Genomic DNA, 19,697 nt, shown 5'->3' with positions numbered 1-19,697 from the left:
GGTTTCTCTAATCCATGCCTAATTAAGTTAGATTATTACATGTCACAACTTCTGCCCTTTGAGACCCCAAAGTGTGAAGCTTTATGCTGTGCTCTCTGTGAAACTGAAAACTTGCTTCCAAATAAATATGCTTTGTAATGTGGTAGTTTGAGGGTCAGAAGGGCAATTGAGTTGATGATGGAGAGGGAAGTTGCTTGAAACTGACTGGGTACAAACATACATAATTTGAATGGCGAGCTGGCTTGGAAAGCATCTTCCCTGTGTGCTGTTGTACATAAGTGGGCCACACAGAATGCTGCTTGGCTGACTCCTGTGATGTTGCAAGTTCACTCTCCTTTTCCTGTGGGAGCAGTGTGCCTGCTTAAGGTATCGTTCCTTAGGACAGGCCAATGCCTACATCTACCAACTTAGCTACTTCGATGAGAGGCGACTTTGAGGTTCAGAGTAGACATTGGATGCTGTGTATGGGAACAAGCATAGCAATAGATTTGTTAAAGTAACTGTTGAGTTTTGGAAAGTCTGTCAACCTCCTCTCAGGTCTACTGGGCAAAGCAGTATTTGTGTTTGGTGATTCATGCTGTAGGGCTTTAACAAGTGGAAATGGCCTGCTGACACTTGAAGTGGCAGGAAGCTGCAAGAAAGCCTCCTGAATCAGTGTTTGAGCCACTGGCCAGTTCATCTGTCACAAGGGTTGGGTAGGTGAGAGAATGCTGGACTCAGATTAGCAAGTATGCTTCTCTTCAGCGTATGAGAAAGAAATGACTGTTTAATAATTTGATCGGGTGATTTTCTTCACTCTTTGGCAAATTCACAAGGGGCTATTGTGCAATTACAGTATTTTCTAATATGTGAGGCCATAATGAGCCTTTTGATTGCTGTCAATCAGAGAACATAGGAAGATCCATTAGTATTTCAACAGCAGCATATTTTTGGAATTGCTTGTTCGTTATATCTTAGATGGCTACAGGGAATAAAATTCTCCATTATTTCTTTGAGCTTTTATCTACTTCCTCTGTAAAATCTGGTAAAGGTCACTGTCAGCTGGGCTACTGAGCTGGAAAGCCATTTGGCCTTATCCAATAAGACTTTTTATGTATCTACATTATCTTACAGTAACTCTGACAGTAATACACTGCCTGTGCAAATGTGAAAGCCTGGAAGGTACTGTCTGAATAAAAACAGAGCTTTGGAAGACAAGGTGGTATAAATAACACAGACTCGGTCTTTTAAAAGTAGTCTATTGACACAACTTTTGGCTTAAAGAGTGGCCTTTGTGATGATGTACGTGGTGAGAGAGAATGTGTTATAACCAAGGCCACAGTCCCAAATCCCAAGCGTGCTTCTGGATTTGAAGTGATCTCTGGTCCAAGAGTGTTGAGCTTGCACAAGTAAGTGACTGCTGGGGTGACTTAGGGATAGAGAAGGCCCAAGGTACATGCTTCGCATTTTGGAGTGATTTTTCTCATTGGGTGAGAGTTAGGTCCTATCTTTCACTTCCTGTCTCCAGCAGTCACCTTTTCTCTCAGTTTGTTGAACTTGCTTTGTTGGTTAGAAATTCTTAGCCCCTCTTCAGACTCCATCACTTTTGCACTGTTACCCGTCTAGCATCTCATAATCTGCTTTTCTCTAAACTTCCTCTCTTCTGTTTTGCCTTTCACCAGTCCTCCTTGTATTTCCCTCGTCTTGTCTGGCAGCTCACCAAGGCTATGGAAACGCAGATCCTAGGAGAGGATGGCTGTATCTCCTCCGTGGACATAGTACAGTCAGTCCTCCCCAGAACCACCAGTACAGGAGACGCCTTGCACGCAAAGATTGTTGTCTGGAGTTTTCTGAGTCCTGACAAGGGAGTGGTTGCTGGAGAAAACTAATTTAAGCGACTTAGCATTGGCACGGGTTGATTTTGGAAGGGAAAATGGCTGCTTTGAGGAGGAGCGCTATACATACCCATTGGTCAATGTTGCTGCGCAGAATCAGTCACCTTCCTCTCCCTGAGGTGCTTTAGGTCAGTAGAGAGTAGATATTATGAACTGGGGGTTCGCCAGTCATATGCCCAACTTTTCTCAGGAATTGATGGCTGAAGAGCTAATTAGTGTGAAGAACTAATTAGTCTGCAGTCACTGAAGCACAACTAGCCACCAGAGGGCATAAATGCCTTAGGCAAAAATCCTCTCTCTCCTTCCTGTCTCCCCCTCACAAAATTCCAGTGGAAAATAATAGGTGAAGCAATGCTATAAATGTCTGCAAGGCTGCCCAGATCACTGCAAGCATTTGTTATACTGAACAAATACTGTAACCTTCCCTGGCTTTGCTAATTTCCCTTCTTCCCCTGGTCAAGGCGCCCTCTACTCTTCCACCTGTGGGATCTTCCAATTCCTTGTTTTCCTGCCCCACCCTTTCAAGAACTGTGTGTTGACAGTTCTTATGGTAGCCTTTGGACGGGTTGTAAACACAGTTTGGGGAACTGGTCACCATGAATGGTTTAGAAAGCCTGATGTACTTCTCTTTCCTTCCCCTTTGCCTTATGCTTTGCTGACACACTGCAATCCCCAGCACAGCTTTGAGCTGAAGGGGATGAAGGGGAAGAGGAAGTGTCCATCACTATAAAACTGTGACCTGTGTTATGCTTTCCTTTGCCCCCTCATCTGATACGCTTGGCCTTCCTTGAAGAGCCTGATTTTACACCTTGGAAAAGGCGGGGGGGGGGGGGGGGACAAGAATGGAGGAGCAGTTCATGTGCATTATGTGCCATCAAGTCCCTTTTGATTTATTAATCAATGGCCTTCAAAACATCCTCTGGTTAACAGCCTTTCTCAGGTCATGCATCCTAAGGGCTGTGACTTCCTTTTTTGGCTCAGTCCATCTCATTTTGCACCTTCCTCTTTTCCTACTGTCTTCGATGTTTCCTAGCATTATTGTCTTTTCCAGTGACTAAAATACAATAATTTCAGCTTAGTCATTTTAACTTCTAGCAGCATAATTACCAAATAAAGATTTTCTTGGGATATACCTTATTAGGGCGTGAAGGAGCATGACGCATTTTTGGTATTCCCTGGGTCAAAATTATGTGTCCTGTATTTTCAAATGTGCAGGAAAAGGCTAGGCTAAAAAGCTTTCTTTTTGGGTTGGGTTTTTATGTGTGCAGAGGGGTTGAGGGAATATGAAAACATGGATAGATAAAATAATGTAAAAGTAAAATGATTCATTAACTGATCATAGAGGTCATAATTTATTCTTTCATTTTAAAGAAATGTTGATTATATATGTTGATTAGATACTTGTATACAAAGTGTATATATAAAAGAAATGGGAGGTGTCATTTTGTACTTCTGCTCTAAGAAAAATGTAGATTTGGCTCTGGGCTGTCATAATCAAGACCTAAGTCTGAGAGTAAGCCAAGCCAGGACAGACAAAAAAGATGTTTATCCAAACAGGCAAAAGAGGGAACAAATACTGCAATTGTACCCAAATTCCTGGCTCAGTCAAGGAGACAATTGCAAAAGGTTACTCCATAGCATTGCAATGGTTCTCAGACAGAAAAATGTCATGGGAAGTGCCTTCAAGTGACAACTGACTTTTGGTGATCCTTAAGAGTATATGATCTCTTGTACCAAGACAGCTTAAACAAAATTAACCCCAGGGAGGTCAGTCAACCGTTAGTGGAACAATTGAATGATAGAACCAGTATCCCTAGAAATATGCTCAGGGTGTCATGGCTAGCCCTCCGTCCTTGTCAGAAAGCGAAGATGAAAGCAACCCGCCACACACCCCTCTCAAACTCTCCACTGGCAGTGAAGGAATGTTCCGTGGCTCCAAAGAACCGGAGGGTGGCAGTTAATGTTAGAGAAAATTTCTGAACAAGTTTGTAAAACATAGATGTTTCTAGATAGAAATACTCAAATCTGTCATAGAAATACTCATTCTGAACAACCAAATGGTTTTCACTAAATCAAAGGCTTATCTCCATGTGCCACCATCTCCCCGGTTTCTCAGGTTCACCTATACAAAGCTGCCATTCCCAGTTCAGTTCCTTTCAGCTTTGTGGTGGCACCAAGAGTTTTCTCCAGGATGAAACCTTCTGGCTGATCTCCAAAGTCGAGGGGTACACATTCAACCATATTTGGACAACTTCCTGGTTGAAGGCGTTGTCTACAGAACCAACAGTGAGAGATTTACCCACAACATGGTAATGCCTGAAAGAGCACTGGGTTCTTTTCAGTGAAGAAGATAGTCAACCAACACTTACACTGAATAGTTTCCATCTATGCTAATTTGATTCTGCTCTGCAAAAAGCTTTTCTGTGTCAGGAGAATAAACAAAAGCTCATTAAGTCAGTTATGCAGGTGGTGAGATCAAAATCAATTGACTTCATGTTCTTATCACACATCTTGGACTCAATTGAATCCGTTCCATAGACAGGATCTCATGCAGGAACGTTGCAGTGGGCTCTGTACTGGGTTATGGAGAAATGCAACCTGCAGTTCAACATTGGGGGACCCCCCCCCCCCCCCCCCGGAATCTTTGGTGATGGATGAAGAGATACAACCTCTCCAAGTGGAAGTTGTAAAAACAAACCAACCAAAAACAGCTCCAAGTATCATGCAAACTTCCAAGGTTATACAGTGCTTTGTTTGGGGACTTCCGCCAAAACATCTGGGGTAAGAGACATAGGGCATTAACATAAATTGGCTAGAGCTCAAAGCAGTCATACTGGCTCTCAGTTCTTCCCCTTCTCCTGCCGTGCATACATGATGTTAAGGACAAATCATATAAAAGCCAACACATACGCTAACAGACAGAGGGGACCAAATTAAACCACAGATTGGCATGAAATAAAAACCAGGCTTGGGTTCCCAAGTGTAGTCCTGATTTCTTCAGACATGAATCATTGGACGATGAGATTCTTGGTTAGGTTAAGGAATCTGGGAATGGAACATCTGTATGGCCTGTCTCCAGAGCTTATGCACACTTTCCCACTTTTCACCCTGTTTGATAGATTAATGACAAAGGGAAGGAAAACATCATTTATATTTATACCTCCACGCTGGCACTGTAAGCCAGTGGGGTTTTTTAAAAGCTTTTAGTAGTTGTCAGTGATAAATTTATGATATCCTACCCTAAGGACCAATTTTATACCCAGACCCAATTTGACTGCCACTAATGATCTGGAAATAGAACCAAAACACATAACTGGATCTAGATTGTATGGAGCAAGCATTTCAGCTCATGTTGTTTCTGGAAAGTCCTCAGCACCCAGGGTGTATGGCACCATCTGGAAAGCATATACATGCTGGTGTGAAGGAAAGTCACTGGGTCCATTAAAGGCCTCAATCCAATAGATGTTTCTGTTTCTTCAGATTAGCCTGGATCAGAAGCTGCAGTCCAGTGTTCTGTACAGGTAAGTATTAGCACTGGCTATAGTATTTTCTGTGAGATGCCAGTCTCCCATCCTTTTGCCAACTCAGGGAGAAATCCTAGTCTACGTTAGGTGTCCAGAGAGCACCAAGCACTTATTTATATAAACGTCTTCATTAAAAAGTCTGGTTAGTTGTTTTCATCCCATTATCTACCTTAGAGGAAATAAATTTTCCAAACTTATCTTGAGCTAATAGTTAAGACCATGTATTAATCATTCCTGTAGCACACAGAACCAACCTTTTCCCCAAGTAATTACAGACCATTCTGTTGGTACCACTGTTGCATCTGCAGCACCTGATTTGAATTCTTCAGAGAAAAAAAATCTGTAGGGAAACTTCATTTCCTTTAATCTTAGCATTGTAGATTTTTATTGGCTGATGTGGCTTTTGGTCAAAGAATTTTACAAGTTGTCTGAACAACAGTTACGACATCCATTCCTGCCTGAAGTGGGAAATACATCTATTGTGGGTTCCCCCTGCCCTTCAGTAACAAAGGAATATTGGGCTTACCATGAAGGTTCCCTGGTTTCTGAGAAAAAGAGAGCATTTGCCTCACCTTAAATTAAAGGAGAAAAATTACTACAGATAGCTGGTCATTACAGAACAGCTATCTTTTTTTTGCTCTGTCTGGTTTTCCTGTACTTAGCTGCATGCTGTAAATTTAAAGAGTGTTCTGTATTAATGCAAAAGTCAGTTGCCTTTCTCTGGTTTGGAGAAGATTCTGAAGATTCTGGCTGGTTGAGGCAGGAAGTTCAATCTAAAACCTGTCACTGACCCATAATTAAGATGTCCTCCTGACCTTAGAGTAGAAGGAACCTTCAGAGTAAATTCAGTGTCCCTGTCTCCTTTTTGAAGTTATGCAGTATTTATGAATTGTGTTGCTTTCCTCCCTCTCCTCACTTAGAAAGTATTAAGTCTTCTGGTGGTGTTACTACCAGATAACCCACTGAGGAGACATCAAAAGGGTAAGGGGATTCAGAATTTTAGCCACTAAAGGTTCTGAAGTTCTAAACATCTGCTACATGAGTGCCAATAGTGGTAGTTCTTTGCATTTTTGTAATGGAGAGAGTGATTTATTGAACCTTTCCTTTCTGTAGCCATCCAGGGGAAACTGTTTGGTTCATCATGCAAGGTGCCAAAAAGGAAAAGACAACCTGTTATCTGTAGAGAATATATTTGCATGAGCAGATAAGCATAAGTCTTATGGGGCATTTATCTTGTTAGAAGGTTGTCAAATATAGCTGTATTTTTCAGATGAGAAGAATTATGCTGTCCAAACAAGTAATCTGAGGCATACAATACTTGCAGAAATTCAGCCATAATGGTTCTGTTGGGTTTTTCGGGCTGTGTGGCCATGGTCTGGTGGATCTTGTTCCTAACATTTTGCCTGCATCTGTGGCTGGCATCTTCAGACCTCTGTGTGGCCACACAGCAGGCCACACAGCCCAGAAAACCCACCAGAACCAGTTGAATCTGGCCATGAAAGCCTTCAACAATACATCACCCATAATGCTTTCTGATGGCAGTAACATTCAATCAATATATGATATACTCTATGGATTTTTTTTCTTTAAAAGCTTAATTATTTTTAATCATTGTATGGATGCCGTAAAGGTAGTCATTCAGTTATTGACAATGCTAGTAGCTTAAATCATGAGAGAAACTATATGTTAACATTCCAGAATCCGAGCTCTTTATTAACCACCATGAGTTGCTCATTAAACTATCTCAGTTTAATTTGCAGATAATTTCTGTATTGATCCTTACTCTTCGCTCTCCATCTGACTCTTGTGGGGTTACTGGAGGTAGTTGCTGTTCTTCCTGGTATCTCATGAATGTTGCCATGGTGGCAGATCCCAACTGTACAGTTTTTCTTGTCTGTTGGTCAGGTGTATAGCTTTAAAACTATTGGGGAAGGATCCCTTTCCCAGTTAAACATACTCCATGTCCCACTGCACTCTTAGTGGAATAACTTTGCAACACTTTAACATATCCAGACTGTAGCGTTCCATAAGGAGAAAGCAGGGGTGAATCAAGATGCTGCAAGACAGGTGTGGTTGTATGGTTAAAAAAACAAAACAGCACAGGTGGAAGGATGGTGTGATTCAACAGAGAGAATGGTGGTAGATCTGTGGCAAAAGAAAAATTGGTTGAAGTATGGCAAAGGCCCCTTCCGCACGGGCCAATAAACCCAGGCTAACCACAGTATAAAACCCGAGTTTGGGGGGGGGGGGACTTCCACAGGGATCCCACTCCTAATGCAAGTCCGCCCCATGTTCTCTCCCCCCCCCCCCCGGGTTTTTTTTCAAGAATCGCACTATCAGTGATTCTTTCATTTTAATGCAGATTGCTGCCCCAGGAAGCTTCCCAGTTTTTAAAGCTACGCGGCATGGGAGGTGAGTTTTTTTTAAAAAAAGATGCACCTCCATGCAAAGGTGCTGTGGCAGCCCGCATTGCTTCTGCGGGCTCCGTTCGCTGCCTGCATGGAGGCATGCAAACAGGACAGCAGGAGAGCAGGTTACTTTACCCCGCCTGCAGCCCACTCTCCCGATGCTGTGCGGAAGTAGCCAAAGTGTGACTGGAGGAAGAATTTAAAAATACTTTAAAGTATAATGTACTCAAAAAGGCGTGAAGCAAGTGAACCAAATGGCCTGCTGTGTGATCTGCTGAAAGATAATCTGGCTGCAACCAGGAGCTTTGCAGCTCTGTCTTGTAATGTACTGTTCATTGTCCATTTGACACTCAGCTTGCGATTTTTGTGTGTATGTGTGGTCCAGATATACTGTCAATTTACAACAATATGTTCAAGTAAAAAAGTATTGCAATATGAGTCCTGAGTGGCATCACAAATGTATACCTTTGCCTGCAGGTGAGAATTAACTTTACTGATGGATCTGGATCTCTTAAAATGAGCCCTATTTAAGTTCATCATAGTATGAGCCTTTTGAAAATGTCAGCTGTTTTGTAAAAGTATACTATACAACCACCTTTTAAGAATACTTCCTGTGAAATTGAACTAGGATTGGAGTAGGAAAGTCGCAGTGTAGGGGAAGGATAGATTATTCCATAGAGGGGGATGTTTAAGGGAGCATGTGTTCAAGAAGCAAGCATATTTAGGGACAGTGAAACCTCTGAGGTTGTGGGGTATGAAGCAAAACACATGAAGGTGGAGATCCGATTGTCTGAGGAGTTCCTGCATCTTGGCCCTTTGTTTTGTAAATTGTTTGCACCACCACTGCTTTATAAGATAGGTATGAGCTCATAGTTGGTTTAAAGGAAGTCAGACTTGATTGGCATGTCTTGAAAAACAAGCTTGCTTAGTTAAGCAGGAACACTGTCAAGATGAGTGGGCAAGAAAGATGCTAGCGGACAGGATGTGGCTAGATAGCAAAATGTCCCCAAGCATTACGCGTGTTCATTCTATAATGATAGAATGACCCTCATTAAATGCCGTGATGAAGGCAGCAAAAGTTTAAGTTTTGAGTCTGCATATGAATCTCATTGATGGGTTAAGCTAGGAAAAGAATAAAAGCAGAGCCTGTGTGGTATAGTGGTTAGAGTGTTGGATTAATCACCACTCTGCCATGGAAGCTTGTTTGATGACCCTGGACTGACTGCATGATCTCAGCCTAATTATACCTCATAGGATTGATGAGAGATAAAATGGAGAAGGGACTATTGTTGTAAATCACTTGGGGTCTCCATTGGGGAGAAAAAGGGGTATAAATAAGGAAATAAAGTATGCCTGCTTTACCTGGATTAATACTTTAAGTTAAGAAACACTAGGAAAAGAGGAAGACCCAACACGTGATGGATTGGTGCTATTAAGGAAGCCATAGACCTCAGTTTGCAAAACCTAAGAAAGGTTGTTGATACAATGTTTTGGAATTTTTTAATTCTTAGGGTTGTTGTAAATAGGAAATGAATTTAACACATACAGTCAATCCAATGTAAACAGAAGGACGTATAAATAGCCTCTAAGCCAGCGGTTCTCAACCTGTAGGTCGCGACCCCTTTGGGGGTTGAACGACCCTTTCTACTGGAGGCGGGGGGTATCTTGATTGGGTGTCTTCTTCATTACTTGCAAGGAGGCAGGAACCACTTAACAGAGTTGAAACTCCCCTTCCTGTGACGTGCTCCGGGGTTATTCCCCTCAGTATTCTTTCCTGCCTGCAAGGAGTGCAAGGCGTTTCGCGCAGCTCCCCAGGGATCTTCGTAATACAGTGTGTTTTATGTGTGCCAGTGTCTCCCGTCTGTCTCCCCCCTGCCTTATGTAAGTAAGTGGGAAGGGGAGGCTTGTCCAAAACTAAAGGGAAGCTAGTAGAGAGACCCGTCGCGACGAAAACAGCTTCCCGCCATTTCTTGCGGATCCCGCCTTAAGATGGCGACCGGATCCTTTACCCCCCCTAGGGAGGACTTCGCTCGTTCCGCGGCAGAGGGAACGAGAGCCGCCAAGAATAAAGCAGCGGAGACTCAACCCCCCGGCCAGAAAGCGACGTCCAAGAAGAAGGGGACTAAAACGGCCGGCGGTAAAATAGACAGCGCGCCCGCGCAGAAGTGCCTGCGCCAAAAAGGAAGCTGCTTGGAGCTCGGCGCCTTCTGAGGGCGCTGCCAGTACAGGCAGCTCCACGGCCGGGTCCTCCTACCCCTTGCGGGATTCAGAGTCCCCGGCTTCCCCCAGCAACGAGGAAGAGAGACGGGTTCCCTCGGAGCCAGAACAGGCACAAGGAACCCAGGGGGAGGGGGCGGAGACGCGCGAAGGCGCCAATCTCCAGCCAGACCCCGCGGCAGCCGCTGTCGCGGCCTGGCAAGCAGCCCCGCCAGCAGCATTCGCCCGCTTCCTATCGGACCAAATTGAAAAAGCCCTAGATGCCAGAGAAGCCCGCCTGGCTTCTGCGCACAGAGCAGCCAGCAACGCGGCTGGAGCTCCTCACAGAGAAGGGGTTGACCTGGCCTACAGGAACCCCATAGAATTTCCAGACAAGGAGGAGGACTCCTCCCCAAAGCGGGAGGGGGCCAGGTTTTCAGACACAGAGGAAAACCTGGTAGAAACAACAGAACAAGCCCCCAAGTTCTTCAAGCTAGAGAACTTGCAACTGCTGATCACAAAGGCCATCTCAGCCCTGGACCTACAGGACCAGGAGGGGGCAGAAGACCCTCCACCAGACTCAGACCTCCCCCCTACATCTGGAAAGCCTGTCAAGGGCTACCCCAAGGGCAATATGGACTATTTCCCCAAGGATCAGGAGGGAGAGAAATTCTTCCCCGTCCCTGAGTACTTTGTCACTAGGATTAGGAAGGAGTGGATAAAGCCGGCTGCTCACAAGACCCTACCTCCCTCCTTCAAGAAAACTTACCTCATGCCCCCACAATTTCACACCTTGCTACAGGCCCCCCCAGTTGACGCCCCGGTAACCGCTCTGCACTCTGCAGACCTGGTAGTCAAAGAGGGGGAGAGAAACATATGGGGACCCCCTAGATAGGAGGTCTGAAGCAGCCCTGAGAAAGACACACGAATGGTTGGCGGCTGCAACCAAGACCCTCACCCCGGCCTCCACGGTCGCCAGGGCTAGTATGGTGTGGCTGAAGAGGGTACTGGAGCGCATTCCGGAGCTGGACACCGCCACCAGAGAAGGGGTGGAACGCATCCTCATGGCTAGCGCCTTCATGGCAGATGCCACCCTAGACGCCATCGCCCTGGTGGCTAGAGCCATGGCGACTAGCATGATTGCCAGGCGAAATGCCTGGCTTCGACCGTGGCAGGCCGACGCTCGCTCCAAAAACGTAGTTGCCGCATACTCCTATCACGGGACAGCCCTATTTGGTACCGAATTAGACAGGGTCCTAGTTGAAACTAAGGACAAAAAGAAAACATTGCCCAAGGTGATCAAACATGAAAAGGCCAACACCTCCACTAGTGGAACTGCGTTCAGATCCAACAGGACACCCCCCAGGTTCTCCAGAGAGGGGAACAAACAGGGATGGCAACAGCGGAACTCCTTTCACGACAAACCCTTCACCAAGGCGAACAACAAACAGGGGAAGCCTTTCAAGCCAGACTTTAAGAAGCAGTGACTATGCGGACGCTCCGGTGGGGGGCTGCCTCACCAGGTTCGCCGTGGCTTGGCAGGGAGCCCACGTGGACAGATGGTCCAAAGAGGTCATTCAGGAGGGTTACGTGATAGAATTCCTACAGTTTCCAAGGCAGCAATTCGTCCCATCCCCAATTGCGGAAAACTCTCCCAAAACAAAAAGAACTCTTCAGGCGGTGGCCCACCTGCTGGACATGCAAGCCATAGAATGGGTCCCGACGCAGGAGAGGTTCTCTGGCACGTATTCACACTTCTTTACAGTCCCCAAGCGCAACGGGGACTGCAGGGCAGTGCTGAACCTCCGGACGGTCAACAAATCGCTCCGCCTGCCAAAGTTCCGCATGGAAACTCTAAGAACCATATCGGTAGCCCTGAGGCACAACGATTTCCTCACCTCATTAGACCTAAAGGAGGCCTACCTGCACATCATGGTCCACCCGGCCCACAGAAAGTTCCTAAGGTTCGCGGTGGGGCAGCAGCACTTCCAGTACAAGGGAAGCCTTCGGCTTGGCCACCGCCCCAAGAACATTCTCAAAGATCCTCCTGGGACCCATCATCCAACTGAGGGAACAGGGGATCCACATACACCCCTACTTAGACGACCTCCTCATCAGGTCCCGGTCCAAACACCAAGCACGGGAGGATGTGGCCAAGGTCCAGGAGGTGCTGCAGGCCCACGGATTCTTAGTCAACCAAGAAAAAAGCTCGCTTGTCCCCAAGCAAAGACTGGAACACCTCGGAGCAATAGTGGACACGACAAAAAACGCGTTCTTCATCCCTCCAGAGAAAGCACTAAAAATTCAGCTCGCTACCACGGCTTTACTGTCGGCCCCTCGCTGCTCAAGGCAGCCAGCTTACTGGGGCTCTTTATCTCAGTCATGGACCTAAATCAGTGGGCGCGGTTCCACGCGAGACCTCTACAACAGCTTCTACGCAGATTTCAATGGGACATTATCCGGAAGAGGGACAAACCCATCTCCATTCCGCTCTCGGTACGCGCCAGCCTCAGATGGTGGCTAAGCAAACGCAATCTAGCACAGGGCAAATGCTTCCTCCACGCAGCCAGACCGCAGATTTTCACGGATTCCAGCTTGCAGGGTTGGGGAGCAACCCTCAACCAACAATTCACCCAGGGACAATGGTCAGCGGAGGAGTCTCTCCTCCCAATCAACGTGCTGGAGACAAGGCCCATATTCCTAGCACTGAAGCATTTTCGCCCTCAGATACAACGTCAGCACGTCCTAGTGCGCACGTACAACGTGGCAGCAAAGATCTATCTAAACAATCAGGGGGGATCAAGATCCCCGAGCCTTCACCTGGAAGCGGCCAAGATACTAACTTGGGCAGAAAAACACCTGCAGTCCCTGGAAGCCCAACACATCAAGGGCAAGCTAAACAGCCAGGCAGACTGGCTCAGCAGAAAGCAAATACTAGAGAGCGAATGGCAGCTCAACCCAAGAGAGTTCCACAGAATCTGCAAAATCTTCGGCACGCCCCTAATAGACCTATTTGCAGCGCCAGGCAATGCACAACTGCCAGAATTCATGACGAGACATTTTCACACGGCCGCGGTAGCAACAGACGCCCAGCGACAGAGTGGTCAAAAGCCCTGCTCTACGCCTTCCCGCCGTTTCCGATGATTCCACGACTCCTGAGAAGGATCCAATCGGACAGGGCGGAAGTCATACTAGTGGCCCCCAGGTGGCCAAGGAGGCCATGGTTTTCAACCATCCAGGAAATGGCCATCCTATACCAGTATTCCTAACGCCATCGGCGGACCTACTCTTACAGGGCCCTGCATGCCACCCGGGATCCCAGCTGCTTAAATTTGACCGCTGGGTTTGTGAAAGGAGGGAGATTAGAAGCTAAAGGATACTCCACCAAGGTCACCAACACAATCTTGTCAGCACGCTAGCAAACGCCAATCAACATTTACAATGCGCTCTTGGAGGACCTTCAAGCGCTGGGCTCCAGACCAAGCATGCCACATCGAATTCAGAGAAGCCACGAAGTCAGAGATCGCCCTCGCACTTCCTACAGACAGGGATTCGAGATGGGCCTAATGTTCTATCACCAAAAGACAGCTCTCGGCACTGATCACCGTGTGCCCCACCGTCAAGGGTGTTTTCACTCTCCAGACATCCCAAATATAGCGGGTTTCCTCCGAGGGGTCAGACTTTCAAATCAATTCCACCGAGGATCCACAGATTCCCGTCGTGGCGCCTCCACGCGGTTCTGACGGCACTCACACTACCACCGTTTGAGCCTATTCAATCAATCCCATTACGGTGGGTTCGCATGAAAACCCTGTTCTTAGTCACTTTAATCGCCGGCTAGGCACGCTTTCGGAACTACAGGCTCCCTCCCTTGCAGACAGAAAATTCTGCACCTTCCATCCGGATAGAGTGACCCTGTTGCTGGATCTCACCTTCAGCCCCAAGAGATCCACTCAAGATTCCACATGAGGCAAGAAATAAAATACCAAACTCTTATGCCTAACCCTGCGCACTCTAAAGAGAGATTCCTGGTATAACCTGGACGTGCAAGAGATGCTCAAGGCGCTCTTAATAAGAACTGAATCTATAAGAAGATCGAACTGGACCTTTATCAACGTCTCCTCACCCAATGTGGGGATGCCCATGTCAAAAGTAGCCATTAGCACCACTCTTAAGGCTACCACATTAGAGGCCTACAAGGCCTAAGTCTACCGGGAGCAATTCCATCGGGAGTGACGTGGCTCACTCCATAAGAAGTGCAGCTAATTAACGCTGCCTCCTTAGGAACCGCTACTCAGTGGAGGACATTCGTAAGGCTAAGCTACGCGGCATCGGCCTCTTCGCTTGTAAGACACCATAGACTAAACTTCCTCGGGCCATTTGGAGGTAGCCTATGGAAAGAGAGTCTCTGGAAAATATCATTGGGGACTGATGTAACCCAATCTGCTTTGTGGGGATCATTTGGGAGGCTCCCAATCAAGATACCCCCCGCCTCCAGTAGAAGGTGGGTCCATTGAATACTCATTCTCGTGAAGGGCCTTTCTACTGACCTGCTAGGGGGGTATCTTGGCCCTCCCCTGGTTGTTATCAAATCCCAATGCTAGTTTTTGAAACCCTCTAGTTTTCACAGGTTCAGCTAGTTCCCAGGGAGCAGATAGTTTTTATTGTTAAGGCAGGTCACCCCTCCTGTGTCCAGTTTGTTTTGTGAGCAATCTACTTGGTCAGTTCGAATACTGAGGGGGGAATTTCAACCCCGGAGCACGCCATGTAGTTTCAACTCTGTTAAGTGGTTCCTGCCTCCTTGCAAGTAATGAAGAAGACACCCAATCAAGATACCCCCCTAGCCGTCCAGTAGAAAGGCCCTTCACAGTAAGTATTCAATGGACCCTTCACAGGGGTCGCCACATATTTCCGATGGTCGTAGGATCCAAGGCACAAATAATTTTATGGTTGGGGTTCACCACAACATGAGGAACTGTATTAAAGGATCGCAGTGTTAGGAAGGTTGAGAACCACTGCTCTAAGCCTTTTTCATGTGCTTTTCTTACAATGAAACTAAATCCCGTGGGCATTGCTTTGCCATTTTTGAATCTCATATAAACTTTGCATAAGTGTTAGAGCTAAAGTTTGAATGGACTATTTACCTCTGTGGTGTCTGTTTTAGTAATATTCGGACAAAGCCTATACATTTTTACTCAGGTTTGCTTTTTAATGTTTCTGCAGTTGCATGGGAAATAAAATGAGAATTCCTGGACCATGTGGGAAGAGTTCATGTTGCAGTTTTGTCTCTACTCTGTTGTTAAACCTTTTTCTTGAGAGTGAAGAGAAATACCTGCTGTATACACAGCACTGTTTGGAGCCTACATACAGAAGCTGATGATGAGGCAGTTCCTCTGGTGGTGATCACATGCCATGCAGGAACTTACTCATTTACAAGATTTAATACGGTCGAAGACCAGCCCGTAATTACATAAGTACAGTGAAACATAAAATATTTAGGTTCACAACTTTAAAAGAGTTCCTTTTATCCATATACGGTACTCTCAAACAGCTGAGATTTTAAAAATTTATTAAAAAGGAAAAGAAATAATAACATCAGTTCTCTCTCAGCTCTAGACAGTTCCAAGTATAAAAAAACAATACAAGGCTATTCATCCTGAGGCAGAAGAATAGCAAGGATAAAGACAAGAACAACAACGAGAAAATCTTAAGAAGAATTCTTTGTGAATGAATCTATCTAAAATGGTGTCCGGTTTTGTAGAATTGGCTCATCTAGATCATTTGATCAGTAATTAACCAGTTGGGTGTCGAATGGAGTCAAATCTCTAGATGTTGAAGGAGATGACCCCCACCTGAGCATTCTTGGAAATTAAGCCCTATCTGTCCAGTTTAGAATGTGGCCTTGTAAAAGCCTTGGGGTTCATATCTTGAAAAAATAAATAACAATTTAAGCTAAACACAAACATGTAGTGCATCCTCTAGTGAGGCCAAATGGTTGGATTGTAAACAACCGTTCAAAGGCTGTCTCCAGCAAAGGTCCAATATACAAGATAAACCATCTCCAGCCCAAAGGAATATATACATTTTCTTCACAGGGTCATCCTAGTCAGTAATGGTTGAGAGCCAAGAGAAACCCAGCACTGTGCTAGTTCATGGTTAATTGCAGGATATTGGCCCTAGTGATGGCAACAGCCTGCCCCTGAACGGGAGCTTGTATGATGCTGGCTGTGATTCCTCACATCTCCTGATGGTGACAAGGAAGGTGTTTCTCCCCCCGCCCCCCGCCAATGATTCTGCAGTGGCTGATGGTTCCAGTATACTAACTCAACAGACTCTACTGATCTGGTATATTTTTTGATCCTACTTATAGGTTTTCCCAAAGCCCTTTTAGTACAAGTAGAATATGTTGGACCCAACATTTCTGTGATTACAGTTAGTCCTGAGAGTGCCAACTTGCTTAAGAAGACTGTTAAACTAACTTTCTAATACATATGATTGCCCCATTATTTAGGAGACTTGGATACTTCAAACACAAGTATGTGTTTCATCTCATCATTTTATCAACATGTTTGTAGGTGCATTTCCTACTTTATTATTTCCTTGATCTCCTCTTCACCCATCTGCTCCTCAAAATAAAATTATGTATGAATCTGAAGAGAGATTATGCAGGTCAGATGACAGACAATGTGCATGAAGCCTGTCCTGTTTTGACAAGTAACTGTGAGCATAGATAGATAACAATAGTGTAGTATCTGCCATTATTAGCTGGATGTTTCATTGCTGTTTAAGTCATGGTGGGAAATTTGTTATGTAAACATCATTCTTAAAAGCATTTGTCTAGAACTGAGGTGAAAATAGCATTGTGTGCTAGTTTAAAAGCTTCATATATAGCTTTGAAGTTAATGATAATTCTGAATGAAAATGTATCACCCAGGTCTAATTGAAACCTTTTAATGTCTATATTTGTGTTTCTGATATATCAGAAGTATGTGTATGATCTTAAATAAGTTTGAAAATCAAGATAAGTCTTGTGTACAGATTACTTAAATCCCATTGATTTTGAGATTTAAATCTTTTAATAATGATTTGGGGTGGCACCCTAGTCAATTTAAAATGTGGCTTCAGACACCTGAATGGCTGCATAAATACAGTTTCAGAATCTTTGAATATTAAGTGGCTTCTTATGTGGATCTGTATGCTGGCTGTTGTAGCTGTTAATAAAGCAGGGGTCTGCAACCTGCGGTTCTCCAGATGTTCACGGACTACAAATCCCATTAGCCCCTGCCAGCATGGCCAATGGGAATTTTAGTCCATGAACATCTGGAGAAGCGCAGGTTGCAGACCCCTGCTATAAAGCTTTCTTCGAATTTAGGGGGAAAGTGGCTCAAGTACTTTTTAATGTCTAATTGTAATTTTTTCTGCTTTTTAACATCTAATTGTAATTTTTTTCTGCTTTATTTCAGACGAGCAAAAATCAGATTAAAGTTGATCTTGTAGATGAGAATTTTACAGAACTAAGAGGAGAAATAGCAGGACCTCCAGATACACCCTATGAAGGCAAGTAATATTTTGTATGCCATGGAGCATTTCCAAAGTTGTTGATTTAAAGCTAAAAATTTTCCAATTAAATTATTTTTTTCATTGTGTTTCTAAACTAAGATTGTTTGGTATAGCTGTGAAGTTAACCCATTGCATTGGTATAGCTGTGAAGTTAACCCATTGCATAGACATTGGATATTGCTGTTTAAACTGGCTGTGCTTTTATATAAGCACAAGCCAGTTTGAAAAGAAACATCCCACAAACCAGGAAGCAACCATTTTATATGTCTCTCATGGTGATTTGGAGAGAGGTTTGAAATTTTAGGGAACCTGGATAGTCTTCTGTGTCTAATGTTTCAATTAGAAAACAGCAGGACACTATCAGTGCAATAGTAATATGAGTCCAAGATGCAGAGTTTTACATTCATGATACAAGCACCCCTGAAAAAAATTTGCAAGGTTGGTTTCCTAAATATTTGATGATGTATAGTATCTTGTGAGGGCAGCACAGTGGGGAAAGAGATCATTTTTAGGCCCAGCTTGAAAGTTTGTACATTTTAATCTGCGTGTGGAACAACTCAATGGCCAGCATGATCTTTGCACTCACATCTCCCCCCCACCCCAGCACAGACTATCCTTCCTTACAGACAGCAAGATAAGTTCAATTTCTTATATATAACCCAGTTTCTTGCGATAAAGTGGCTATTTTGATCCTATTTTTCTGATTCCTGTTTATTTTTTTAAACATGCAGTCTGGTTTCTTACCTTAATGTTTACCTACTATGCAAATAAAATATACGAAGACGGTTGTTTTTTCTTTGCATGTATTGGTTGATTTGTACTAGCTTCCAATTGGCAGAACTGGAATGCAGCTCATAAGTAGCATCAGGCTCTGGAGCAACAGTCACGATTCCTGACTGGGGGAAAGCTCTGTTCCTACTGACAACACAACCCACTGTGCATCCTGAATAAACCTTTAAAATAAAACTTTGAATGATACACTACCAGTTGCCAGCTCTGCCCTCACAATGTTGTTTCTAGTTGAGAATGTCTTTACCTGCAAATGGAGGGTTCACAATTATAAGATTTTTTTCCATTTCCAGAAGGTGTCAGATCTAATTTTTAATATGGTTTTGAATCAGTGAGATTTTTTTACTCCCAAGAGGCCAGTCATAAACTTAAAATACTAGAAACTGAAAGGCCTTTTGAAATGTATTAGATTGTAGATATCATGTACCATACTAATTTTCCCAGTCTAAAATATTCCTAGAATGTTTATACTATCCAGTTCAACAATGTTTTGTATTTCAACCACTTATTCGAACAAAACTCCTTCAATCTAGAGAGTCTGTTCTTAGCATTTATCTTGTACCTGCCCTATTGCACACAATAGTACTGATAACTATTTCTACTGGGAGTGCCTGTCTTGGTATAGTTAAAAATATGTTTTGGCATTTGCAGTTTCCTTGCCTTTGTGGCTCATAGTTATCTTTTTCTTTATCATGCTTGCGTCCTGCTTTTCTTCTACCAGGCAACTCTAGGTGGTGTACATAAAATTACCAGAATCTCTTTCATTCAGGCCAAATTGACTTGGGTTGAGCAAGGCAAATGTGTCATGTGCCTTCCAATTGTACCTTGGGATGTGTGATTGACAGTGGCCTGGGCCTTGCTTTCTGTAATTTCAAATGACACTTACTGAAAGCAAAATCGATTGTTATGCAGAATTAAGCTAACTTTTAGGTTTTACTATTGCTAGCCAACTGGGTATCATCAGTGATCATTTGGTTCTCAGTTTTGCCCTAACAATATTACTGAACAGAATGTATCCAAAGATGATTCAAATGCCTGAGAATAGGGTCCTTTCCTTTGGAAGTTTGCCTTTCCCTTTTGCTGTAACCATAAGTCCTCTGTGTGAAAGGATATGTACTGATCCTTTAAAAAATAAGTAGTAATTGCTCATTTGATGCTATTTCAGGTACTTTAATTAGGGTCTAAAACAACTGTGTGTTCTTTCTCTTTCCAGAATTCCAGTTGTTCATTATCATGGCTTCTGTGCAGTCCCACATTGGGACAGCAGGTGCACTGGCCAGACACAGAAAAGATTTCCAAAGCCTTCTACTAGATTAGGAGCTCCCCTCCTCCCTGAAGGACTTTTC

At 44.3% G+C, this 19,697-nt stretch overlaps 1 protein-coding gene across 1 annotated transcript in view; it reads left to right on the top strand.

Annotated features, from left to right (window-relative positions):
* Nucleotides 1–19,697, top strand: part of UBE2K (ubiquitin conjugating enzyme E2 K) — a 43,987-nt gene that overhangs the window by 8,002 nt on the left and 16,288 nt on the right. The window contains exon 2 of the mRNA XM_048509048.1: nucleotides 17,466–17,559. Within this exon, the coding sequence (XP_048365005.1) occupies nucleotides 17,466–17,559 (94 nt within the window). The remainder of the gene's footprint in view (nucleotides 1–17,465; nucleotides 17,560–19,697) is intronic.

Source organism: Sphaerodactylus townsendi, linkage group LG10 (genome assembly GCF_021028975.2).
Source record: "Sphaerodactylus townsendi isolate TG3544 linkage group LG10, MPM_Stown_v2.3, whole genome shotgun sequence".
In the NCBI taxonomy this organism is placed as follows: domain Eukaryota; kingdom Metazoa; phylum Chordata; class Lepidosauria; order Squamata; family Sphaerodactylidae; genus Sphaerodactylus; species Sphaerodactylus townsendi.
Note: the sequence above shows the minus strand (reverse complement) of the source record. Positions and strands in the feature narration are given on the sequence as shown.